The sequence below is a fragment of the Mya arenaria genome, chromosome 16 (assembly GCF_026914265.1).
Source record: "Mya arenaria isolate MELC-2E11 chromosome 16, ASM2691426v1".
In the NCBI taxonomy this organism is placed as follows: domain Eukaryota; kingdom Metazoa; phylum Mollusca; class Bivalvia; order Myida; family Myidae; genus Mya; species Mya arenaria.
Window position 1 is genome coordinate 27,033,977 of NC_069137.1, and position 23,391 is coordinate 27,057,367.

General features: G+C 34.3%; 2 protein-coding genes across 7 annotated transcripts in view; both read left to right on the forward strand.

The window, feature by feature from the left end:
• Positions 1–23,391, forward strand: part of LOC128221341 (uncharacterized) — a 399,999-nt gene that overhangs the window by 265,977 nt on the left and 110,631 nt on the right. The window lies entirely within an intron of this gene.
• On the forward strand, positions 2,600–11,118 carry LOC128221343 (uncharacterized). The gene is made up of 3 exons (XM_052929941.1): positions 2,600–2,639; positions 7,428–7,494; positions 8,826–11,118. Exon 3 carries the CDS (start codon positions 8,826–8,828, stop codon positions 10,926–10,928), a length of 2,103 nt encoding a protein of 700 aa, XP_052785901.1. The 5' UTR covers positions 2,600–2,639; positions 7,428–7,494; the 3' UTR covers positions 10,929–11,118.

The window sequence follows — 23,391 nt, forward strand, 5'->3', positions numbered from 1 at the left end:
TTTGCATAAAAGCGTTCTGATGTACCCTGTCAAACATGCGAATCATCACTGCAGTATTTTTACAAATGTACATAGATAAAAATACATAACATTAATTTGTCAATTCAATTGTGACACGCACACTTATATTCTTATTTTCTAAACAGACGAGTTACAATAATATGAAGATTGTTTAGACATACACATGTTTGTTGGAAAACGATCATCTAATAAGCTCTACATTTTGAAATGAATTATTGCTTTAGTTGTTGGTAAAAACGTATTTTTCTAAACACGACTAGTATGATCTTTAAATGATATAATGCAAATATGATGACTGTATTATACTTTCCAATCGTATGATATCCAATCAAAGAACACGAAAATCTTCAGAAGCGATTGAAAGGGGCTTGAATTGTAACCTTTAATACTTTGGGATGGGGTATTTCGGCATAAATGACTTTTGCTTCGACGAAATGACACCTGACGCAATTAAATAGATATAGATATGTCCTTACGCAGTGTGGCCATAGCGTTCTTTGGTCACGGCCATTTTAAAGTCATTTTATTATAATACAGACATTAATTGTATCCTATTGTGCCCTTAAAGGGACTGTGTCACAGATTGGCACCAAAAAAGTTTTTTTCTGCAAAGAATCTCAGGACAATTATCTAATGGAATGTGTTACGCTTTGATATCATAATTGTAAAAAAAATGTGTCGGAGACCGGGTTCGAACCCGCGTGGCCAAATGGAAGACCAGCGTCTTCCTGACTGAGCTATTAAGGCTTACTATCATCGGCTGACATAATTAAGCTATACAATTACCTCGGTAATATCACGTGATAATACCGACTAGCCAATCACGCATAAGGAATAAATTCTACCTGGTAGACATACCCAGTTATCTTTTTAATGGAAATATTCGAAATAATTGCTGAACTTAAATAAATTGTAAACTATGTTGTACTTCAATTAGTAAGTTTCAATGCATTGTATACATCCATGCCAAGTTTATGTCATTTTTCGACAAGTTTCTTTTTTTATTCGCTATTTTATCATCTGTGAGGGAGACAGCCCCTTTAACCCATTCCCATTGTTTGAATAAAATTCACGAAACTCACATATTTACCCGCAGACAGTCTTTCAAGGTATTGTTTTTTTTTTCCAAAAGCACTGCCAAGATAGCCTCCTACGGGAAAGTCTTCAGCCATAGTAAATGATTGTCTAACTGCAATGTCCGTGCGTCTCTGTTGAACAGTTCTGTAACAGACAGAGTGTCCGTCTTGCATGTGTGTGTGTGTCTGTCTGTGTGTTTGCACGAGAAGCGTTATTTTTGTTGCGTTGTTTCGTTTCTTCAATATTTGGAACGTTCCATGTCACACTGATGCTTCTTTAAGCCCGAAATGAAATACTTCTTTACAGTATCTTTATCAAGGGCGGCTCCAGTTATCGAATTTAGAGGGGGCGTAACTTAGGAGCGTACCCTTTTTATTTGCGGCCAGCCCTCGGAAACAAAATTTATTTTTGTAAAAAGTGTAGGCAGGGGGGGGGGGGGGGTCCCTCAAGAAAATTTTAACAATTTCTAGTACGGGATGGTGCGTTTTTTCTCGTATTGTATTACCTTTTTTCTCCTTTATTGCAATAAATAAACTTATTTTAGGGGGCGCGCGCCATGTGATCTCCCCTATGAATCCGCTATGGTCTATTCACTTGATTCTTTGGCAGTTAAGTATTTGATTATTGCGAAATAATTTTATTTACTTTCATGTACGGTTACTGATAATTGTTTATATAAGCATCATGCTGAATAAACATACTTTCATTATTCTTTGATTTGTTACATGTAATTAGGTGATGTTTCTTACTAAGTATTCAACAGAGTATACAATCTGTCTTCAGATCCTTATTTTCTGCAGACCATTAGCACGAACATTCGTTTGTACGACTGAGGTTAAGACAATGACAATACATGTATATTATTTGTATGAAGTAAATTATGTTTAAACTAACCACATTGTGAACATTCACCTCATATCACACATGAAATCAACGCCAGGGACTTTTCGTTTGAATATACTCAATTCGGAATAGGAAAATTGCATCCTAAGACAATTCGGTGTTTTGAGTTATTCTATTAGCCTCTTTATGTCACCAGCTAGTTGACGCATGTAGCCATTGCTCTGTTATATTTTGGCTAGCAAGCAGAATGTACAACTCGAGTAACGGACGACTACTAAACCCTATTGTTTCCGAGTGTTATACGTTACCGACCCGGGCAGATGAGAGAGGACAACGTGTTTCATTTCAACTTCAGGGTAACGAGGACGGGAGAGGACATTGAGTGGACTGTTTACGCATCACTTGTGAGCGGAATATTGTTTCGTAAATATTTCAAGTACTGTTTCACATAATTGTTACCGTGTTTCTATGAACTTGAATTGTAAAGAACGCTTCATGGAAAAGTATTAATAAGGGCATTGTGTAAACCTAAGTGTTCTTTCATCACGGAAGAAACATCTTTAACTTGCATTCAGAATTGATCTGAAGTAATAAGTATGTTCTCCAAAATTGAAGTATAAATTGTTGAATCTTAACATTAATTTCTCATTGTCTGAGTGTGTGTGTGTTGGAGCAGTAATCGGATCAAAAGAATACTGGTAAATCGCATATTATAGGCTTGTCTTGTCTTACGTACATGTTCAAAATGTTCATAATTGTATTCATTTAATTTCGCGGATAGGAAGTAAATCTTTGTGAAATTAAGCATAAAAGCGAGCATAAAAAAATATATTTATACATACAAATGTACAATCGTCTAAGTTTAATTTTTATTTCAATATGGGTGAAAACAGCAGTAAAATACGACATTATTCGCACCATTTCAAACTAGAAATATAACTAAAAAATATTTTCTAGGGAAATCCCCTACCAACATTAAAAAAAAGATTCTGAATAAGGGGCGCAAGTCAATAAGTTACAGTCGTAAATAACGCCCACGTCAAATCCCTGAACCGCCCCTGGACAGTGTTTTTCTGGGGATATGGGGGTCACATTATTATCAATCCAAGTTTGATGCCAAGTGAAATTTTAACTACAACAGCACACCCTTGAAGCCAACTAATTAGTGTATTCAGATTATTTTATTAAAGATGTCCCCACCACTTTTCGCACAAGGGAATATTTAACATGTAACCATATTAACAGGATTTTCCTCTTTATATTGATTTATTTTCCCACTTATTGAAATATTTATTACTCGTCTTTCAAATTTTAATTAAATCACTCAGTGTAAAAGCAAAAAAAAACGACTTAACAAAATACTTATTCGGATTTGATATTGACATTTTCTTGAAACTTTTTTTCAAGCATGTCATATACATGTATAACCAGTATTAATACAACAACCGTTAAAGCTGCACTCTCACAGATTGACTTTTATTCAAGCATGTCATATACATGTATAACCAGCATTAATACAAGTACCGTTGAAGCTGCACTCTCACAGATTGACTTTTATTCAAGCATGTCATATACATGTATAACCAGCATTAATACAAGTACCGTTGAAGCTGCACTCTCACAGATTGAACGTTTTGACCACTTTTTAATATTTTGTCTTGGAATGGGCCAACTTGTTCGTAAATGTCTGAAAACCTGTGTTATAAGACTGCTGATAAAATATGAGATCACAGTTTTTAACATTTATGTTCGAACATTGATGTTTAATGGCTAAAAGCGTTACGAACTTTTAATGAAAAAAACGGCAACATTCTTATCAACTGTGATCTGTTTTATTGTGTGCTATCCTATATGACTGATTTGAAAACACTGAAGCCAAAATCAGCAGATTCTGAAACAAAACAAAAAATGAAAAAATGTCAATTTGGTCAAAATGTAAGAGTGCAGCTTTAATATCATTTAAATCATTGTATGAAGATGGAGCCTTAATTCCGCCTTATTAAGCCCACTAAAATAAAACAGCTAGCTTGTCCAAAGATATGTGTTTTATGAAACGTTTTCACCCCAAACATAACATCCAGACAAAATACATAATGACGTCATCAATTTTATATTTCGTACTTGATGACAAGGCGACGCCATTTTGTAATTTTATTTATTCCCTGAAAAGCATGAAGCGAAACCGGTTGACAGTTAAAACAGGATAACACCATGTGATGTCGATTATATTTTATATATATATATATATATATAACCAGCGACAAACGAGTGATAGATTGACTGCTTGATGTGGAATACTCAATTACCCCCGGGAGAACAATTTTAAGTATAAGGGGCGTATGTAGGCATAATCAAACATTTGAGTATTAAGTGGCTTGACAAAAGCGTACTTAGGAAAACTTGAATATTCGTATGTCCCTTATCACTGGTGTAGTTAGGAAGATTCAAATACGCACAGGGGTACAAATCAACCTTAAGTACCTAATATGAGGGTCAAGCTATCTTATACTGTCTATTTTTGTGTGAATGTGTGAATCTTCGTTGGACGATTGTATCAATCACCTTTGAAGTTTCGACGATTGTTTTCTGCTTTTTATTTTACTGAGAATAACAAAAGTATCCATATAGTATCTCGTTATAAGCGGCAGCCACTTTAAATATTTAAGCCGCGAATAACGAGAATATAAATTGATAATAATGTCATCTCCCGGACACAACCCGCCCCTAGGCTATTTCATGTATTTAAAAAATAAATCTTTAATTCGAATAATGTACATCAACGGTTTTGACATCAATGGTTTAAGATACACATCAAAGGTTTTAGATACACATCAACGGTTTAAGATACACACCAATTGTTTTAGATACACATCAACGGTTTAAGACACACACCAATGGTTTAAGATACACATCTACGGTTTTAGATACACACCAATGGTTTAAGATACACATCAACGGTTTTATATACACATCAATGGTTTAAGATACACACCAACGGTTTAAGATATACACCAACGGTTTTAGATACATATCAACGGTTTAAGATACGTACCAACGGTTTAAGATACACATCAACGGTTTTAGATACACACCAACGGTTTAAGATACACATCTACGGTTTTAGATACACACCAACGGTTTAAGATACACACCAACGGTTTAAGATACACATCAAATGTTTAAAATAAATACCAACGGTTTTATATACACACCAACGGTTTAAAATAAATACCAACGGTTTTAGATACACACCAACGGTTTAAGATACACATCAAATGTTTAAAATAAATACCAACGGTTTTAGATACACACCAACGGTTTAAGATACACACCAACGGTTTTAGATACACACCAACGGTTTTAGATACACATCAACGGTTTAAGATACACATCTACGGTTTTATATACACACCAACGGTTTAAGATACACACCAACGGTTTAAGATACGTACCAACGGTTTAAGATACACATCAACGGTTTTAGATACACATCAACGGTTTTAGATACACATCAATGGTTTTAGATACACATCAACGGTTTAAGATACACATCAACACTTTAAGATACACGTCAACGGTTTTAGATACACATCAACGGTTTAAGATACACATCAACGGTTTAAGATACACATCAACGGTTTAAGAAACACATCAACGGTTTTAGATACACACCAACGGTTTTAGATACACATCAACGGTTTAAGATACACACCAACGGTTTAAGATACACACCAACGGTTTAAGATACGTACCAACGGTTTAAGATACACATCAACGGTTTTAGATACACATCAACGGTTTTAGATACACATCAACGGTTTTAGATACACATCAACGGTTTAAGATACACACCAACGGTTTAAGATACACACCAACGGTTTAAGATACGTACCAACGGTTTAAGATACACATCAACGGTTTTAGATACACATCAACGGTTTTAGATACACATCAATGGTTTTAGATACACATCAACGGTTTAAGATACACATCAACACTTTAAGATACACGTCAACGGTTTTAGATACACATCAACGGTTTAAGATACACATCAACGGTTTAAGATACACATCAACGCTTTTAGATGCAAATCAACAGTTTTAGATACAAATCAACGGTTTTAGATACACATCAACGGTTTTAGATACACATCAACGGTTTAAGAAACACATCAACGGTTTGAGATACACACCAACGGTTTTAGATACACATCAAAGGTTTAAAATACACACCAACGGTTTTAGATACATATCAACGGTTTAAGATACGTACCAACGGTTTAAGATACACATCAACGGTTTTAGATACACATCAACGGTTTTAGATACACACCAATGGTTTTAGATACACATCAAAGGTTTAAGATACACCTCAACACTTTAAGATACACGTCAACGGTTTTAGATACACATCAACGGTTTAAGATACACATCAACGGTTTAAGATACACATCAACGCTTTTAGATGCAAATCAACAGTTTTAGATACAAATCAACGGTTTTAGATACACATCAACGGTTTTAGATACACATCAACGGTTTAAGAAACACATCAACGGTTTTAGATACACACCAACGGTTTTAGATACACATCAACGGTTTTAGATACACAGCAACATATTTCATTACTCATTGTTTGTTGTTTTCGATAACGTACACAAAACAATTAAGATGATAATGTATTTGTTTCAGACTCAATACATTGTCTATTTAACATAGCCAGTGCAACACAAAACTTTCCAAAACGCACCTCTACTATTGCTTTGCTAATACCTTAACTTTAATTTATGATTAGTATATGCATATTTTGACAAATCAATAATTTCTTGTTGTTAAACATTTACCCTTGCCACCGATGGTTATTTCCTCGAATACTGCTATCCAACTAATGGTGGTGTTGATATAGTTGGTGTTGGTCGTGTTGGTGGTTAATGTAATTGTGTTTGGTGTTGATGTTTTTGATCGTTTTGGTGGTGTTGGTGGTTCATGTTGTGTTTGTGGTTGTGTTGGTTGTTGTTAGGGCGTTGGTGGTTATGGTGGTGTTGGGGGTTGTGATCGTATTGTGGTTGTGGTGGTGCTGGTGGTTGTGATGGTGTTGGTGTTGTTGGTGTTTAGTTGTTGTTGGTGGTGGTAGTGGTGTTGTTAATGGTTGTGATTTCGGTAATGTTGGTGGTCGTGGTATTGATTTCGTTATTGGCTTTGGTAGTTGTTGTCTTTTTGATGTTGTAGTGGTGTCGAAGGTTGTCGTGGTAACGGTTGTGTCTGTCATCCAGACGGTGTATGGAGGTTTTGGCGGTTGTGGTGGTGTTTATGTTTGAGATGGTTTTGCTGATATTGGTCGTGTTAATGGTTGTGATATTATTTGTCTTGATGATTGTTGCAAAGTATGTGACACTATTGTCAAATAAGTATGTCACATTTCTGCATTATGTCTCATGGTGTTATAAGCAGCCTTTAAAATGTATGTTTGTTTGTTTTATTTTTCAGGGACAAGCTCGATTATACCCACAGGTGTTTGACTACAAATAGCAGAGGTCGCAGGAAACTTCTAAAGGTGAGCTAAGGGCAGCTATTAGGTTTTACATTATGTGAATTAGTAGGACAACATGACGTCAACGAAAGGAAGTTTTGCACTAGCGTTAGTTTAAAATATGTAAATATTGAATGGTTGTATTACACGCACACAACGATAATTGTATGATAGAGGTATAGAAGGCGGAACGAAAATGCTTTCATTGTTGTTTTTTCAGCATTTTTAACATTTCTGCAAAAGGGAAACGGAAATTATTATTTTTAAAAAACTCCTCAAGAAATCGTGAGGTTTATACTCACCCGCTAATGACCTGATACCATGGGCATTTGCATTGTTCTTACCAATTCATAGAAATGATAGAGACGGATGATCGTTTTAATTCTCATTCGTGGCACAAATGAGCATGCGAGATTTATCATGTGTTTCCGGTCCCCATCAAAAGATAAGACCCAATTGCACGCGCGTAAGCCGGTATAGAGGCCTGCCGAGCTACTGGCCTAGCAGAGTGCTCGCGGGTGGGAATTGTCGATCTGGACTGGAAAAACTGATTTTGTTTGCATACCTCAAATTATCAATTCGTGGAAAAATGACATCTAAGACGAATGTTTGTACATTTCACCAAAATGCGCGTGCGACGTTGTTTACTTACGTCATGAAGCGTAGTGACTTCAGACAACAATCGACGTCAAATAGTTCTTCTGAAAATAGTGTTTATGATGATTATGTGTTAACAATTTTAATTGAAATTCTTGTATAGTAATATAATTAATTGCGCTTTATTGAAATGACATAATTTACTTTTCATAAACCAATGCAATAAAAGAAAATAAGAAGTGGCGCGTTGTTGCGTGTGATTCATTTTACATAGGGGTATACGACAAGTTTTTCAAGCACTGGTCACATGACCGGATACACACGTCCGGTATGCAAGAATTATTGTATGCATATTTTGACATCAAAACCTCAGTTCTTTCTTGCTGCTAAAATTTTCACCCTTGCCACGGATGTGTTTTTCTTCGAATAATACAATGAAACAAAAATGTAAACGGTATTTACTTTTTTGCACCTCTAATACATTTACTTGATTTTCTTGATCATATATTGTTGTCGTTCAAAAATATTAGAATTATCATAAATATCGTTTAACAAACCGTTGTATTTTGTTCTTAGCTTGTATATATACCATACCGTATACAACGAGTAAAATATGACTGTAAAAATAATAAGCATTAATAATATACATGGACTTTTTACACACCTCCATATACGTTAAGCTGATAATCATATTGATGTACAATTCATAATGAAAAAAAACAAAACACATCCCGTTAATTTCTCCACGTGTGTTACAGATGGACCGGGATCCTGACCATAAAGCCTGGATGTCGCTCCGCCTGTCTCGTGTACTGGACGATATTGGCGCCAACCGCCAGGTGGTGAAAAAAAGGCGGGAAACCTTCCTGCTGCGAGAAGCTGTAGAGACCATACTACTAAAATTATTTGGTTTAAACAGTACGTGTTTTCATTTCGGCAGCCAATCAGAGGGATCTACAACGTTAGGGATGAATTCCGATATCGATCTGCTTACATGCCATAATGACACCAACATCATGTCTGACTGGTTAGACTGGGAGGCCGGGATGCAGAACTTTCTAATGGTGAAGGAGGAATCAACTCCGCCACAACACTACTGGCTACAATTAATTAGTTCAATCGCTCCAGAACCTGTCAGATATAACGGACAGGAATATTGCTTTCCACATATAGATGGACGAGTGTTTGAAAGTAATAAAAAATGGCAACATAGTGGTAAACTGTTATTTGGAATGAACTTCCGATGTAATGGACCTTCAATAAGTCACTCTGAAGAATGGGACCTTGTTATAGGTCTCAAATGTAACGTTCTTCCTCCGGAAGTTGACCGATGGTTTCACCTTCCCAGGCGTGGACATTGGCCTACACCGGAAATGATGCAGGCTGCACGGGAATGTTCTTGTTTTCTTGTTCCTGATGGACATTTTGAGAGTCTGAATGAAAATATTGAATGGCGATTATCACCAAGCCAAATAGAACGGATTCTTGTTTTTAGTTTTACAACAGTGCAGTTAAAATGCTACGTTGTCTTGAAGATGATCAAAAAATATATAATGGAACAATATTTAAGTCATCATAGTAAACTAACCTCGTTTCATTGCAAGACCGTTATGTTCTTTACAATCGAGAGAATATCCCCAGAGGAGTGGAGAGAAGATCGGCTCATAGGGTGCATAGGATATTGTTTGCAAACACTGGAATTTTTCTTGATGAAAGGTTATTGTCCACACTATATCATTCCTGAAGTGAACCTATTCGAAGGAAAAATCACTCGCCGATACCAACTGTTATTATTGGAGAAGCTAAAAGAGAATTTGAATAACAATCTAATGATACTGTACGATTTACAGTACGATATCTTAGGGCAAAGATTTCGCAGTCCTGCCAGCGACATGTTTGAAACACGATCAACAATATTTAGGAAGATTAATAATGTTTTAGCAGGCGACTTTATAAGACTGGGTACTAGAAAGTATTTAGGTGGGCCGAATAATGAGTTAAATCCTGAACAGTTTCTGAGATTCTTCACTTTTATATCGATTATACCTGAGGATGATTACGTAATACATATATTAACTCGTTATGAGCGACGGGTAATTTCAGTGTTGAAGCCACTCATTTACTCATTCTTAGCATCACTTACTTCGTCATTTTACATACAACATGATCTTCAGTTCACACAAGAAATATTTCAACTATATGAGCGTTCTCTTGACACTGACGTGACGTCCAGCAGACTAAAACTGGCCTCCATGTTATACTGCCGGGGATACCTTATAAGGGCGGTGGACGTGCTGAATGACGTTGAACGTAGATATGACGATAATGTGCATGCTGCGTGTGGGTGTGGGAGGAAGTATGAAGGTGAAAAACCTCCAGATTTATTTAGTGAAAGTGCAATTAACGATTGGAACTATGAAACAGTCATACGTAAAGTTGCCCTCTGTGTTAGGTTTACACGGTTTGAAGCTTTCTGTGTACCACCAATTTTGCTTTATGAAATGAACAGGGCAGTTAATAACGACGTTCAATTTAGAAGTTTTACTGAACATTACTGGATGAACATGGCCGTGATAGACTCTCGACAATACCTCTTCTACCTGCAATATCTCACGTACGGGAAACTGGGTCTTCGCCACAGACAAGTTCAGGCACACCTTAATTTGTTGAATTGTTTTAGAAACCAAGACATGGTAAATACAATGCACCACCCCGAGACTGCTTGCAACTTACTTGGCCACTGCTTCGAGATGGAGGAAAACCTTGCCGACGCGCTAAAATACTACAGGCTCTCAGTTCGAAATATATCGAGAAATAATGCTGCCAACTGGCATATCAGGAGATTAACTGGCAACCAATAGAGCGTGTAATGTAGTTTTAATGCGAACACCTATGTAGCTGTTTTATGAAATAAACTATAATTATTCATTGTGTTAATAAAACCGTTTGTGTCCAGTAATAGAGCTTTTGCCATATTCTATTTCTTCGACAATCTTTTGTCAATATGTTAAATCTTATCAACACAATTACTGAATTAAAAAGACAACCTCATTTAGTTGTGTTTTGTTCAAAACATGATATGCATAGCAGATGTAACTTTAGTGTGCTTTAAATGCGGAATTAAAGCAATGAGTTTTTCATAGCTGATAAAAAAGAGCTTTTGCCATTTAGTTGTCAATTATTTAATAATATAATAATTTCATAAAAACTACACGTTAAGTTACATAAGTATCTTGTTTTCAATGTGTTCTTCAATGGATTCTACAAATATATACATTTCTCATTCAAACAAAAACAAACAAGACGATATTCAAACACAATATATAAAATGTTCAAAATTATGAAAGACAAAAAAACGCATTTAAACAATCAATTTAAACAGACAATTTATCACTTAAGTCATTGTTTTGTCATAATGCGTTTTTTGAATTGTGATTTGAATGCAAAAAAGATGATGATTCAAGAATAAAAAGTGGTAACAAATTCCACACAGATTTAGCAAAATAAGTAATTGACTTCTTACCATATTAAGTATTTTAGCAAAGGGAACTTCAATCATTTAGTTTGTCCGGTTAGCGCACTCGCTTCTCACCAAGGCGACCCAGGTTCGATTCCCGGCCTAGGCGCATGTGAGTTTGGTTAGTGGTCACCCAGCCGGACAAGTGGGTTTTCTCCGGGTACTCTGGTTTCCCCAAAACACAAGACCACACTCTCGCGCAACATCGTGCCAACGAGAGTGATTAATACATGTTACAATAGCTCGTTCGTTTTTGATTTTACTTTTAATTACTTATGTATTCAGGCATGACACCATGCAAACACTTGTTGATAAGTCTAACATTAAATTTACATATACAATCAAACGATAACCAGCCTATTTCCTTGACCAATAGACTGGATGACGTTTTAACAGGTGTTCTTAAAATTATTTTTGCAGGTCAATTCAGAATAATAGATCTCTTACAAATGTGTTAACTTATACATTTGCTCCATATAGAAGAGTAATAGTTTTTCTTTACTTTGAGCGATAAAAAACAAGAGCCTTTGGGAACAACTAAGAACTACTAAGAGCTTCTAAGATCTACTTAGAGCTAGTAAGAGCTACTAAGAGCTAACAAGAATTATTAAGAGCTATTCAGAGCTACTAAGAGCTAACGAAAGCTACTAGAACTAATCAGAACTACTAAGAAATACTAGGTACTACTAAGAACTACTAAGATGTACTTAGAACAACTAAAACTACTTAAAACTACTTAGAACTACTAAGAACTACTCAGATCTACTTAAATCTACTAAGATATGCGCAGATCTACTAACAGCTACCTAAAACTACCAAGAACTACTAAAATATACTAAGAGCTACTTAGATATACTTAGAAATACTAAGAGCTACTGAATACTACTAAGAACATCGTAGAACTACTAAGATCTATTAAGAACTACTACGAGCTTCTAAGAACAACAAAGAGCTACTAAGATCTACTTAGATCTACTACGAACAACAAATAAATAGTATGATCAACAAAGATCTACTAAGAACTAATATGATATATTTAGAACTACCTAGAACAACTGAGAACTACTAAGATATACTAAGATATACTTAGAACTACTCAGTTCTACTAAGATATACTAAGAACAACGTAGATCTACTAAGATCTACTGAGAACTAGTTAGAACTAATTAGATGTACTAAGAGCTAGTCAGATCTAAAAGTAAATATTATGAGCTAACAAGATATACTACGATCTACTAAGATCTACTAAGAACTATTACGATCTACTTAGATATACAAATATATATTCAGAACTACTAAGATCTACTAAAATCTACAAAGATTTACTAAGAACTACTTAGATCTACTAAGAACTATTACGATCTACTTAAATATACTATATATGTTCTTTATTTCCTCTTGAAGAGATACATAATTATAATAAAGAGAACAAAAATACATGCACATACATAGCAAAGCAATTGATATAAGAAAGACAAAACATGATTAACTAATGATTAAATGCAAACATATGATATAAGAAAAAACATATAATAAATCAATACAATTTAACAGATGCAATCATATGATGTATAAGGTAATATAATGAAATGTTCAAACATAAAAAAATGTGATTCTTTATGACGTTATCAATATTTGTTAATTTGTTCATTTAGTGATGATTTACATGCATATATATTCTATACATTATTATAACGACAAAATGACTTTATGTATTGACAATATACATAGTTTCAGGCTATCAATATTTATACGAATGCTTTAATCAATTACAAGTGTTATTACATCTTTATAGCTTTGCATAAGCTTATAATTGAAAATGCAATTTTATTACACATAAACATTTAAAAACATAGCTAATTGCGATACGTAGAAAGTGGTTATGAACCTTCTTGCTAGAAAATGCATGATGCCTTTTTCCTAACAAATATTGTAACTTTGTTTCATCATCACAATTAGTCAAACACATGGATACATCATTGATAAACTCATTTGAAATAATATCATAGAATCGTATTCTTATGTCTGATGATAAATGGCAGTAAAAAACAACATGATTTACAATATTGTCAACTACAACACCACACGCATGGCATAATATCGGTCCCCTATTATCATACGGGTTTGGTGATATCCAGAGTTTGCTCACTTCCAGTGCATGTCGGCGTGACCGGAAGTCTGATGCGCATGTCCATATTATCGCTGGTTCAATACTTGTATGCAAACATCTGAATCTTGTAAAAGAAGCATCGTTTTGTAATCCCTGTTTCCATTTATTCAAATGGTGTTAATACACTGCTTTTTTACAAGTGATCTTCCAAGCTGATTTCGTGAAAATTGTCCTTTTGTATGAATATTTTGTAATAACTGGAAGCAGATTGTACTTTGATAGTATGTTAATTATATCCGGTATGTATCCCCGTTGAGTGATTTTATTTGTTCGACATGCATACATGGCTAGCCGCAGGTTGAAGATTTGCTTGGAGAGTACATTCACTGGCATATTACAAAGACATTCAAGAAACGTTAGTTTTTTAATATCTATTTGACTTTCTATTGACTTCATACCGAGCATTGCCAAGCATATATCAGTACGAGTTCGTATAGGAAATCGCTGTATTAGTTTTGCAGCCATTCGTATAAAGCGTTCTAGTTGCAGATAGTTTGTCTTCGATAAGTTGTTCCACAGTTCTGCCCCAAAAAGGAGTTTTGATACACATATTTTTGACACTAACTCTGCTGACGTAAGTGGGTTAATTAAACAGGTTCCGACGTTCAGCGACAACAATGAATAAAATGATGCTTCAGCTTTTCTGCATGCGACCGTAACTTTATCATTATCTGTCAATTTGTCATTTAGCTGTACACCAACATGTCTTAACTTGTTCGTGTGCTCAATTTTATTATGTCCTAGGTAAAAACTATTGCTCGTCTTATTCCTGGAATGGTCTCCAAATATCATAATGAAGCTTTTTGCTGAATTAATCATATATCTAAATTTGCAGGTGTATTCATACGCAGTATTTAGTAGATTTTGGAGCCCTGACGGCGATATTGCACTTAAAGCGATGTCGTCTGCTAAAGTAGTATTGCTCGTTGCTATGTTGATGATATTTGTCCCCTGGTTACTTCGCTCCAACAATTCGAGGAGGCCGTTTATGAAGAGGTTGTAGATCCAAGTTGAGAGTATCCCACCTTGCCTTATCCCTTGTTTTACCGGGAAAAAGTTAGACGTTAAGCCATTTGCCGATATGCAACTATACATGTCAGTGTGAGCGTCAACAATTAATGACCACGTTTTGCCTGTTATAGCCAGTTCTGCAATCTTGTAAAATACTGCATCCAACCAAACTGTATCGAACGCCATTCTCGTATCGAGCATCGCAACATATACTTTATTATTAAGTTCTAGATTGTGATATATTGACTCTTGTAGGTTAAAAGACGCAGTTATTGCCCCTGTATTCTTCTGATAAGCATTCTGTTGACGGTTTGGAAACTTAACACCAGTATCTTTCATCCACGTAGTTATTTTACTGTGCAAAACCTTTTCAAAAAGTTTGTAAATTACTGGCAGTAGTGTTATGGGTCTGTAATTTCTTGGGTCACTTCTTGGTTTGTCGTTATCTTTGTAAGCTGGTATGATAAGTCCCTTTTTACACATTTTAGGAATAATTCCTGACACAATTATTCGATTAAATAAAAATGCCAGTGCTGCATACAATGCTTGTCCGCCGTAGATCAGATGCTCGTTAAAAACTATATCATATGATGAGGGTTTTCCTTTATTAAGCGTTTTAATATACGATTTTATTTCTTCGCTAGATATTGAGGCTAATTCTGGCGCACTAACCACATCGCTACCATTAATATCTTTTAAGCGGTGTACTTCTTATTCAACAGTTTCTTTGAAATTGTTGTCAAAATGGTCACAGTTGATGGGGGTATAAACGTCTTTGAAATACTTGGTGAAAATTTCAAGTATACTTTCTGGGTCCCTGGCTGTTTCGTTTTCGTATGATAGTTGACTGCATACAGTTGATTTTTTATGTTTTCTAGATTTTACTAAGCTCCAAAATAGTTTGTTATCGCATTCAGCTGCTTCTATAAGTTGATTATTAAATGTCCTTTCAGCTTTTTCAATCGCCGCTTTTTGTATCGTAACAAAACTTCGTTTATATCTTTTATATGTTGCATATGATTCGTGATGCCATCCACGTGGCTGTCCCTTCGCTATCCAACATTGCCTTGCTTCACGCTGTTTATTATACGCGCTTTTAACTTCCTGTGCCCAGTAAGGCTTTGCATGACGGTTATATTTCGTATGTGGGAGACATTGTTGTGACGCTGATGCTATTGCTTTAATGATTGTATTATATATCACGTTAACATCTTCCGTTTCCTCAATTTGTAAACGTCCGGTTAAGCTTTCTTTGTAGGCGGATATATGCGTTTGGTTCAGTTAATGCCATGCAATGTGACGTTTTATATTAACATCAGTTGTGCGCATAAATGGTACAGAAATAATTGCAAAATACAGGTAAATGATCAGATACAGAGAACATATCATTATCTAATATTTCAACATGCTGAAACAACTCTTTATCGCAATTTGAAATAATAATATGGTCTAACATAGATTCTATAGTAACATACGTAAATTTAGGACCTTTACATGAAGGTAGATGCATTAAAGATAACATATTATTTGACATTACGAAATTAGAGAATAATAAACCTCGTACATTGTTATGACTATTTTGTATAGTAATTTCGGAATTCATGTCTCCAAAGAACATAACAATACCATCAGCAGAGTATGTGTTATAAATCGCATATAGGGAATTTATATAGTTTTCAAACATATCATTTGGATAATTTGCTGAAGGCATATATACACAAAACGCAAATATCTTTACGGATACACAGTCTATCTCTATACAGCATATTCTGTCATTAATATATACGATCTACTAAGAATGTATACGATCTACTTAGATATACTAAGATATATTTAGAACTACTAAGATCTACTAAGATCTACTAAGAACTACTATGAGCTACCAAGAACTTATAAGGTCTACTATGATCTACTTAGATCTACTGAGAACTACTAAGAGCTACTGATATCTAATAAGATCTACTAAGAACTATTAAGGTCTACTAAGATCTTCTAAGAATTACTAAGATCTACTGAGATCTATTTAAAACTACTAAAAACAACTAAGATATACTAAGAGCTAGTAAGTTGTACTTATAACTACAAAGAACAACTTAGATTTAATACGAACTAGTAAGATCTACTTAGAACAACACAGAACTACTAAAATCTACTAAGATCTACTTAAACTACTAAGAACTACTACAAAGTACTGAGAGCAATTAAGCTCTTCTAAGTACTTAAGTACTTCTATAATATACTAAAATTTACTAAGAACTGTTAAGATCTACTGAGATCTACTAAGAACTATTACGAACTACTGGGAACTACTGAGAACTACTAAGATTTACTTAGATTCACTAAGAACTACTTAGGACTTCTAAGAGCTAAAAAGAACTACTAAGATCTACTAAGCACTACTAAGAATTACTAGGATCTACTATAAGCCACTAAAAACTACTAAGATGTACTAAGTCTTAGTCTAAGAACCACTAGGAACTACTAAGATATACTAAGATGTATTAACAGCTACCTAAAACTACTACGTTCTATTATCATCTACTAAGAACTTCTAAGACCTACTAAGAGTTACTAAAACTACTAAGATATACTTAAAACAAATAGTGTATTTTAAATGTTTTTATGTTGTCTCTGTCTCAATTATATTTTCCACGCCGTCATTATTTTTTCTCTTTTTGATGAGAATTGAACATACGTACATGTATGTTTTTAATAAATATAATCGTTTAAACATCATAAACACCTTTAAAAACTGCATTTAGGATCGGAGGTAATACATTTAAATTCGGATTAAAAACTGCATTATTGAATAATAATAGTTTAATTTGTCATATTTCCACTGGGTTTTAAACTTAATGATAAGAATGTTTAAATCTTGTTTTAAAGGAGCTTTTTCCTGCTTCTTACAAGTATATATTATGTTTTTCTGACATGTAAATAATTCTCTAAATCTAAATTATGCAACATTTATGTAATACAAATTGTTTTAAATGCATGGCTAAATACATCGACATAATAATTTTCTTTATAACATCCTGTCTAGTCAAAAGCTTTGAACAAGAGGCCCATGAGGGCCTAAACGGTATTGGCATGGTTCGTTTAATCATGTTCTATTCAGAGAATGAAAATATTGGTAAGTCATGCATGGGCGGGTCTGGCTTTTTTTCGAAATGAACCATAAGTCAATTAGTCAATATCTCACTAATGTATAAATTAAGTAAACATCGAGCCCCAATTTCTCGAAACTTCTTAAGTCCCTTATTACAGGATTAAGCTAATCTTTCTATTTTTGATTTCCTATAATTTGTGTAATAGTTTCTTTATTATTAAAGAGTCTAAATTTTAAATAGGAATTATGATCATGATAATCACAATAAACATTTTTTTTATAAATCGATATCAAATTTAAGCATGTTTTCAATACATACATATGTATAACAAACATACATTTTGAGTGATAAATCTTTAACAACATACTAAATAATGCATTCCTGGAAAATATCAATTACTGATAACAAGATTCATACCGTGTGCGTAATAGCTGAAAAACATAGTTTTTAAAAGATTGATGAATGCTAAAAAATTATGTTCTTCTATCGTTTCATAAGGTATTAATACCGTGTTTTCTGCACCTTTCGTTCAAATTTAACTCGGTATCCATCACTAGAACCATTGTATTCGGCATTTATTCATCCTTTCATATATATTAAGCAATGGTTTTAATTGTGGTGTTAATTTGGGAGTAACAGTGCATCTTTAATATGTATCGTTCGAGTAATTGGGGCCGGATAATTAATATACGTTATATTGTCTTAACAAGCTCGATTTTGATCAGAACAGAACAGAACAGAATTTTTATTACACGTAAACTATACAGTTTTTTGTGTTTCATATACATATTTTATAAATTACAATTACAATTATACAATGTAGTGTGAAATATTAAATAAATATTATAATTAATCTAATTAAAGGATGAACTGGAATAGAAAACACGAATCAATCAAACTATAATAGTATACAATACAATAACCAATAGTTTGCTTTTTATATACTAGTATATGTTGGAACAAATGATACAATTGATCAATTTCTAACAATAAAACAGACTCACATAGTATATATCAACATAAATAGTAACCAATGGTTACAAATGTTAACAAAGCATACCACTGCTTGAGATAAAAATGTGTATCAAGGCTTATAATTATTGATTCATTAATAAAGTAGAACGCACCTTAAATGCTTCCGATATATATTTGCTTAACCTAAATGTTTCAGATGTATTTTGTGTATTAAGAAGTTGCACAAGTTTAAACATACTAGGTCTTATTCTATAATAACCTTTAATATAAGTTTGTCTTAATTGGACATAAGGTGTACACTTAAATATAAAATGAAATTCGTCTTCTACTTCGTTCGAGTCACATACTTGACAAAGACGTAAGTGGCGTTCTAATCTATCATATCTGCCAGTATGAACTCTTAAATTATGCGAACATATACGTATTTTTGTGATAGCAATTCTAAGATTTCTTGACACAATATTGTCTAAATAGGATTCAAACTCGAATGCAGTTTTAAGTACTCTATAAACTATTAAGACACCTATTTTCATTAACACTTCCATGCCATTGTTGTAAATATTCGTCTATCAGACGCTGTTTAAAAATACAAATGAACTGGTTTTCGTTTAGCTGTGTATCATTACACCATACATCATAAAAGCCATATCTGGTGAGAAGGTTCTTAACCTTATTGAACCAATTATCCTGATTGTTATTAATATTCAACATTGCGTCTTCTATGACAGATTGAGTAATTATATTGTCACTTTTCTTAAGTTTGAACCAGTATTTTACAATACGTACATATCTATTTATATACAATGGGTATCTACCCAATTCACCGTAAACAGCAACATTTGAAGACGATTGTCTGACGCCTAGTACGGCTTTGCAAAGTTTTAAATGTATCTTTTCTAGCTGTGTAGACTTCGTAAATCCCCAAATTTCACACCCGTATGTAATTATAGATGAAACAAAGGCATCAAATAATTACAAAGCTACCCTAGGTTTACATTCATACTTTTTAAGATTTGACAGCAATGTGTTTACTGCTTTTAAACCCTTACCATATAATGTTTGGGTATTAAGGCTAAAATTGCCAGTATAATTTAAAGTTACTCCTAGATAGTTAAAATCATTTACAACGTCAACATCTTCGTTTGCGAAAAATTACAATTTTAGTTTTAGCAATATTGACCTCTAAGCCCCAGGTATTACAATAACTATATAAACGGTTTAACGACAATTGTAAGTCTTCCGGGGTTTCACCAAGAACAACCATGTCATCAGCAAATAACAATAAAATCAAAGAAATATCACGTAAAGCTAAACCACAATCGTTTCTATTTTGTAAATACAATTCTAAGTCTTCCACAAATAATGAAAACATAATCGGGGAAAGTATCTCTCCTTGCCTTAAGCCTACTGCTATATTAAAAAAGTCTGAATAGCTATTACAGTGTTTTACACAGGACTTTACTGACTGATACATATTGCGTATAATACGTAATATTTTACCATCTAAATTGGATTTATACAACTTTAACCATAGCGCACTGAGATATATGGAATCAAAACAACGTTTCATATCAATGAAACAGCAATACAACCGTTTATTTAAGTTAACGTATTTTTGCACAATTGACTGAAGAATAAACACTGCATCGATTGTAGACCTGCCTCTTCTAAAACCAAACTGTGCATCAGAAATTACATTATTTTCTTCACACCATTTAGTTATTCGCTGATTAAGTACACATGTAAAAAGTTTTGCAAAATTGCTTAACAATGTTATACCTCTATAATTTTTAACATCCGATTTATCACCTTTCTTATGTAATGGTACGATTATACCCTTAGTCCAGGCGACTGGAAAATTCCCAGAGTTTAAAATAATATTAAAAATTTCTGTAATATATCCTCCCAATATGTCACATGCTTCTATAAAATACTCATTTAGCAATTTATCTTCTCCAGGTGATTTATTCTTCTTAAGCAATTTTATAGCTTTACAAACCTCATCGTATGTTATTTGGTGATCTAGGTCACCGAAAACAGTACTAAAATCATTGAAATCATGGTTGTTATTAAAAATTTCAGCCTCCTCATTTATTTCATGGGTAATATCCGCAAACATCTGCTCGAAATGATTTTTAAAATCTTCCAAGGGTACATTTAAATTCGTATTACTTGACTTTTGTGAATGGAAATATCTCCAAAAATCTTTAGGTTTATTACGTTTCAAATTTTCAAACTCTTTACAGCGTTTAAATTTAAAAGCTCTGCGTTTCTTTGACCCTGTAGTTTTATACACTCGTTTCAATCTACACAGTTCTAATCTATCTATATCTCTATGTGAATTATTATAAATATGTAGAGCATTTTTGTACAACTTTTTAGTATTTCTACATTCTTGATCGAACCATTTGGCCGAATCAGTTACAATACATTTTTCGAAACCTGGAAAATTTATGATATGCTTAACAAATAAAGGGTCTGCTACCTCACGTACAATGTCAGTGAACTTATTTACAATATGGTCAACATTTTGTGCATCACTATTTTGGACTAAATTGTTAAAATCATTTACTCTAGTAATCAAATTATTTCTAAAGGCATCCTTCTCCTCGTCATTCCATTTCAAAAATTCACCCAAATATGGTTCTTCTTTCAATACATGTGTGTTACAAACAATATCAAAAGACAATGGGGCATGGTCACTGAAATCATTAAAATGGCAAACAGTGAAGTTTTGAACAAAATTGAAGTTATTTTCATTGATTATCAAATAGTCAATAACACTGGAACCTTTAGTATTAAAACATGTATATTTACCTACGCCACAGTCTAAACCAAGGCGGCCATTTACGATTCTTAATGCAGTGGCTTTACATAAGTCCAATAATTTATTACCGTGAGAGTTACTGCCCTTGTCCATCGAGTATCTAGGTATCGGAATATCGCATACATAATTTTCATCATCAATATCCGGTACATAACTATCACAAATAATACTATCGCTTTTACTTGAAGTTCTGGCATTAAAATCCCCAGCAATCATAACAGTGCCTAATGAATTATAATAATTTATATCATCACCGAGGCATTCGAAGAGATCAACGTCAATCAAATTTGCGATAGGCGATGAGTCAGCCCACATATACACTGCTGCAAGATATATGTCGTTATCATTATTAAAAAAAATGTTTATCCATTTTTAGCCATATAATAGTATCATGTGTATTTTTAACTATAGATATGCCTTCCTTAATGTTATTTCGTACATAAATGACAATGCCACCACTATTGCGTTTGGCGTGCCTATGCCTATATTTCCTATAATAGTTAAAACAATGGAATCCTGAAAGATCAATTTTACTGGATTTACATGTCCATGATTCTGTCAAAATAATAACATCATGTTGTACAAGAAAAGAAATAAAGTTTTGGTCCTCGCGCTTAGAAGCGCTTAAGCCATTGCAGTTCCAAACAACATATTTAAGCCCATCCGGCCCGTCCTACGCATCCTTAACCGGCCTCCCGTCCACATACAAAGTGTCGTATGACACCCAGGCTCTCCGCCCGGCCTGCTTCTCCTCTTTCACTCTCCTAAACAGTCTCCTCCTCTTCGCCGCAACTTCCGGTGGGAACTGCTCCGTCACGAAGAATGGCGTGTCCCTTAGATTTCTACTGCTACCACGGACCAGCTCCCGTTCGCTGAAGAAGGAGAATTTGCACACGATACTGCGGTGGCGCCGTTCGTTCCCATTTCCGTTGCCTGCTCGTTCGGCTGGCTCGTTCTGTCTTTGGCCCATCCTATGAACCCTCTCGAATCTCATATTAGCAACCGTTTCCTTGGCTATTTTAAGATTTTTCTCAATGAATTCCCTCACGATTTCATCACATTTTGCTGGAGTTTCATTGACATATTCTGGTATATTCCCAAAAATGAGATTATTCCTCATAGTCTGCGATTGCACATAATTCATGTCATATTTTAACTTATCCTTGTCTCGCTCCAGATCCGCAATCCTCTTCCTAGCCCCCTCCAACTCAATATCCACCGAGTCCACTTGATGTTCCACTCGATTCAATTTCACACTGTTTTCTTTTATGGAGCTATCAATATGTAGCCAAAGCTTCTTAAGTTCTTTGTCAAAATTATCGACCTTCTTTTCCAGCCCGTCTAGTGTTTTTAGCCGTGTATCCATGTCATTTAGTTTAAGGTCCATTTTCCCCAACAATGCGATAATATCGGAGTTTGTAGGTCCCCCTGTGTGTTGTCCCGAACGGTCCTCCATAGTATCTGTCGATTGTGAGCAATTATCGTTCCAGGTAGTTAGTGGTTCAAACAAATTGCTTGTTGAAACGTTAATCTCCTCGTCATACAGAACTGAATTCGCCTCGCCCAACACCTGGCTAATTGACTCGAAGCTCCCCGGCGATTTCTGTGTATTTATACGTTTATTTCCACTGAACTCATCGTCACTTTCACTCCTTTTCTTCTTATTTCTTCTATTTTTCCCAGTCATTTTAAATCCATCTTTAGTTTATGTAAT

What these genes read in the sequence shown, in the direction of transcription:
- LOC128221343 (XM_052929941.1), top strand. Translation starts at nt 8,826, where the DNA reads ATGGACCGGGATCCTGACCATAAAGCCTGGATGTCGCTCCGCCTGTCT.